Source organism: Montipora foliosa, chromosome 10 (assembly GCF_036669935.1).
Source record: "Montipora foliosa isolate CH-2021 chromosome 10, ASM3666993v2, whole genome shotgun sequence".
Classification (NCBI taxonomy): Eukaryota; Metazoa; Cnidaria; class Anthozoa; order Scleractinia; family Acroporidae; genus Montipora; species Montipora foliosa.
In genome coordinates this window covers 18174805-18179804 of record NC_090878.1, presented here as the reverse complement: position 1 = coordinate 18179804, position 5000 = coordinate 18174805, and the positions used below count along the sequence as shown (strand labels likewise).

At 42.2% G+C, this 5000-nt stretch overlaps 1 protein-coding gene across 7 annotated transcripts in view; it reads left to right on the top strand.

The window, feature by feature from the left end:
* LOC137972388 (tetratricopeptide repeat protein 28-like) overlaps window positions 1–5000 on the top strand; it is a 99716-nt gene that overhangs the window by 93097 nt on the left and 1619 nt on the right. For all 7 annotated transcript variants that reach the window (XM_068819085.1, XM_068819083.1, XM_068819081.1 and 4 more), the window contains 2 exons: window positions 839–4242; window positions 4723–5000. The exon at window positions 4723–5000 is cut by the window's right edge and continues 1619 nt beyond it. In XM_068819085.1, coding sequence (XP_068675186.1) covers window positions 912–4242; window positions 4723–4742 — 3351 coding nt within the window. In that variant the 5' untranslated portion in view covers window positions 839–911 and the 3' untranslated portion in view covers window positions 4743–5000. The remainder of the gene's footprint in view (window positions 1–838; window positions 4243–4722) is intronic.

Sequence of the window (5000 nt, the reverse complement as noted above, 5' to 3'; positions counted from 1 at the left end):
CCAAATAATAAGACGTAAGAGACTAGCATCGTCATATCAGGAATTGCAAAATAAAATCAGGTCTGGTAGTTTCAATACACCACTGAAGTCATGAACAAAGAACAAGAAAAATAAGGGAACTAGAGTGGATCCTTCCGGAGCGCAGGTGCATATGTCAATGGACGTTAAACCAAACAAATCACGCCGACGTAATGGACCCCTTAGTATTCACGTTTATGAAGCAGAATTTTTTCTATCCACCGTAACAAAGGCCTTAGAATATAAATAAACACACACCTATGGCATGTTCACTGCCATCAAGCGCAAGATGACTTCTTGTACAGGTCAATCAGTGTTAAAGAGTTAGTAAATACGCAATGTAGAGAAAACATAAATTAACTTAGTGTAATGTATACTGTGATGTGACGTAATTTATTTAAGCTACTTAAGAGACGGTTATAGACAATTAATTTCTAAAGCAACTTTAAGAACACGGGAACATTTAGAGTAGTCTGTATGTAATAAAAAGTGATTGACCACCATCTTTAAACAGTGGTATCACACGAGCAATTTGATTTGATCAGGAAAAGATGATGACAAAAGACAACAGCATTACTTTGGCTGGGTTAAGTCTGAAATGGGACAAATTTATGCCATTTAAATACGCCTATTTTGTGCGGTCAATTCTGGTATTAAAAATTCAGTTTAAATCAGACAAAGGGCTCAACAAAACAGCAGAAAATTGGCTTCGTTAGACTCATAATGACATGCGGTCCCTTTGGTGTTGGTTTGGCTACATACCTGCAGCATTTGTGGTCAGTGCATTGAACTTCTCATCCTTTCTTTTGTATTTTTCAAGGTGCGCCCTCTCTTTCAAAGACGACCTTCCTTGTTCTCAAGAGTTCTTGTAATCAAGACTGACAGACAAAAAGATGAACGTTTTTGAGCAGCATATACAAGAGCTTATAATTGCCAGAAAAGAGGGAAACAGAAAAGGGGAGGGTATTGCTTATTTCAATTTAGGCGGTTATTATTATCACTTGGCTTATTTTCAACAAGCCAAGAGGGATTTCACAAAAGCATTAAGGATTTTTAAGGAAATAGGTTTTACTCCTGGAGAGGGCGATGCCTGTGGCAATCTCGGCATCGCTTATGACAGTCTGGGCAATTTTAAAAAGGCCAGAAAGTACTTCAAGCAACAACTAAGAATTGCAAAAGAAGTAGGGGATAGGGCCGGGGAGGGCAGAGCCAATGGTAATCTCGGCAACGTTTATTTCAGTCTGGGCAATTTTAAGGAAGCCAAAAAGTATTACGAACAAGATCTTAGCATTGCAAAAGAAGTAGGGGATAGGACCTGGGAGGGCAAGGCCTATGGCAATCTCGGCAACGCTTATCACAGTCTGGGCAGTTTTAAGGAAGCCATAAAGTATCAGAAACAACATCTTAGCATTGCAAAAGAAGTAGGGGATAGGGCCGGGGAGGGCAAGGCCTATTGTAATCTCGGCATCGCTTATCGCAGTCTGGGCAATTTTAAGGAAGGCATAAAGTATCACAAACAACATCTTAGCATTGCCAAAGAAGTAGGGGATAGGGCCGGGGTGGGCAAAGCCTATGGTAATCTCAGCAACGCCTATAAAAGTATGGGCAATTTTAAGGAAGCCATAAAGTATCACGAACAACAACTTAGCATTGCAAAAGAGGTAGGGGATAGGGATGGGGAGGGCAAGGCCTATGGTAATCTCGGCAACGCTTATGACGGTCTGGGCAATTTTAAGGAAGCCATAAACTATCACGAACAACATCTTAGCATTGCAAAAGAAGTAGGGGATAGGACCGGGGAGGGCGTTGCCTATGGTAATCTCGGCAACGGTTATCAAAGTATGGGCAATTTTAAGGAAGCCATAAAGTATCACGAACAACATCTTAGCATTGCAAAAGAAGTAGGAAATGGGGCTGGGGAGGGCGTTGCCTATTGTAATCTCGGCAACGCTTATCACAGTCTGGGCAATTTTGAGGAAGCCATAAAGTATTACGAACAATATCTCAGCATTGCAAAAGAATTAGGGGATAGGGCCGGGGAGGGCAAGGCCTATGGTAATCTCGGCATCGCTTATGGCAGTCTGGGCAATTTTAAGGAAGCCATAAAGTGTCACGAACAAAATCTTAGCACTGCAAAAGAGATAGGGGATAGGGCCGGGGAGGGCATTGCCTATTGTAATCTCGGCATCGCTTATAACAGTCTGAGCAATTTTAAGGTAGCCATAAAGTATCACGAACAACATCTTAGCATTGCAAAAGAAGTAGGGGATAGGTTCGGGGAGGGCAAGGCCTATGGTAATCTCGGCAACGCTTTTGACAGTCTGGGCAATTTTAAGGAAGCCATAAAGTATCACGAACAACGTCTTAGCATTGCAGAAGAAGTAGGGGATAGAGCCGGGGAGGGCAGGGCCTATGGTAATCTCGGCAATGCTTATGTCAGTCTGGGCATCTTTGAGGAAGCCATAGAGTATCACGAACAACGTCTTAGCATTGCAAAGGAAGTAGGGGATAGGGTCGGGGAGGGCAATGCCTATGGTAATCTCGGTATCGCTTATCGCAGTCTGGGAAATTTTAAGAAAGCCATAAAGTATCACGAACAACTTCTTAGCATTGCAAAAGAATTAGGGGATAGGGCCGGGGAGGGCACTGCCTATGGTAATCTCGGTGATGCTTATTACGTTAGAGGTGAGGTTGAAAATGCTTTTTTCTGTAACGAACAATGTCTTACTATTTCCAAGGAAACGGAGAACCCAGTAGGGCAGGGAATCGCTTGTCATAATCTTGGTCGTGTTCATGAACTCTCAGGTTCGTTGTGCAAAGCCCTTAGTTTTTATCGTCTAGGCATAAAACATTTCGATGAAACAAGGCGTCTTCTTCAGTCAGAAGATGCATGGAAAATAAGCTTTCGTGATACAAAACAAGAGGCGTACACAGCTCTGTGGAGAGCACTTTTAAAGAATAGGGAGGTTGATGAGGCTTTGTTTGCTGCTGAACAAGGACGAGCACAGGCCTTGGCAGACATTTTGAAGGTGCAATTTGGCGTTGATAAAGAGCCTTCCTCGACAACTGCGACGACGGAAACTATCTCCGCTGTTATGCAATATTTTCCTCAACAAACAGTTTTCATAGCACTTGCAGGGAACACTATCAGTTTTTGGCTTTTGAAAAGAGGAAGCGGAATAAACTATAGGGAAAAGGAAATCGAAAATGGAACTGCTGACTCACTGATAAAGACTGCTTTCGAACAGATTGGCGCCGGGGCTGTTGTCCGATGCGAGAATCGCTCGGTGCACAGACATCGTAGTGACTTCTCTCGTAGTGGAGAAGCTGTTGAGGAATCCTTTCAGTCTTTCAGCGTGTCCGACAACCCCTTGCAGTCCTTGTATGATTTCTTAATCAGTCCCATTGCAGACTTGCTCCAGGATGATAACTTGATCTTTGTTCCTGATGGACCATTTTGCTTGGCTCCTTATTCTGCATTAAGTGACTCTGTCAGGATCCGTACTTTTCCCTCGCTAACTGCCTTAAAAGTGATCTCTAGTGCACTTGACGACTTCAACAGTAAGAGTGAAGCACTGCTTGTGGGCGATCCATGCTTGAAGGAAATCATTTGGGACACCGGTGGACCTATGTTTGAACAGTTGCCGTGCGCAAAGAAAGAGGTGGAGATGATTGGAGACCTTCTGCAGACCGCGCCTCTCACTGGCAAAAATGCAACGAAAGCCGAGGTGCTGAAAAAACTGAAGGCCGTTGCTTTAATCCACATTGCTGCTCATGGAGATGAGTATTTTGGAGAAATCGTTTTGGCTCCAAATCCCGACCGCACATCACAGATCCCAAAAGAGGAAGATTACATGTTAACAATGAGCGATGTTCAAGCAGTTCGTCTTCAGGCAAAGCTGGTTGTGCTGAGTTGCTGTCATAGTGGTCAGGGAGAGGTAAAATCTGAGGGTGTAGTGGGAATAGCCAGAGCTTTCCTGTGTGCTGGTGCCCGGTCTGTTTTGGTGTCACTCTGGGCAATTGATGATGAGGCAACCATGCTGTTCATGAAGAGTTTTTACCAAAACTTGGCAGATAGAAAAAAGGCAAGTTTAGCTCTTCGCCATGCTATGAAATCTCTTCGGGAGACGGAGAAGTATTCCGCCATTAAATTCTGGGCGCCATTTGTTCTAATTGGCGATGATGTCACGTTTGAATTTGGGCCACAAGAACCCGAAAAGAATGGTAAGTGCTGTTCGAATATAATTTTACTTACTGAAAAGAAATATGTTAAATAGGTTTGTAATCGGCAAGTGTTTAAGAGAAAAAGGTAAGTTTTTCACAAAGAAATGGTTTCAAAACAGCTTTCAAAATCAGTCGCCAATACAATTCGTTGACGAACTGCTTTGGCTAGCAACTCAAATAATTTTTGTTCGCATTCACCGAGTCGGGTGCTTTCCTTCCTGCAAAGAACTGTTTGCAATGGACTGAAACGAAATAACTAATTGCAGTTACCTGCGTAAAGGGAAGTTAGATATTGAGGGCTTGTATAGTCTACATGCCACAGTGATACTTGTTGCTATTAACTAGTAAACACATGTCTGTACAAACACGGTTTCATGGATTATAATATTTTCTTTATTTATTTATCACTCAGAACCAAATTATTGCTAATTACCATTTAACCCGTTATTTCTTTGTTTTTCCTTCTTCCTTTTTTTCCAGAAACGTCGTCCGAAAGTTGAGAAAACTCTTTCTTGGAATCTTATAAGTCAACATGTCATTTTCGTTGCTTAAAAAATATATGAGTTATTGAGAAGCATTCAAAGCATTCAAACCTCATAAGCAGTGAAGGAAGACAAAAGATATGCAAATTTTGTTTTAAAGTGTGTTTTTAGACTTATTTTACTGGTGACAGTTATTCATCTTAAGGCCCTCAGGCGAATTTTCATTTGAGGTAAAGACAGAGTTTCGAGGAAGAGCCATTTTTCATTCGTAGAATT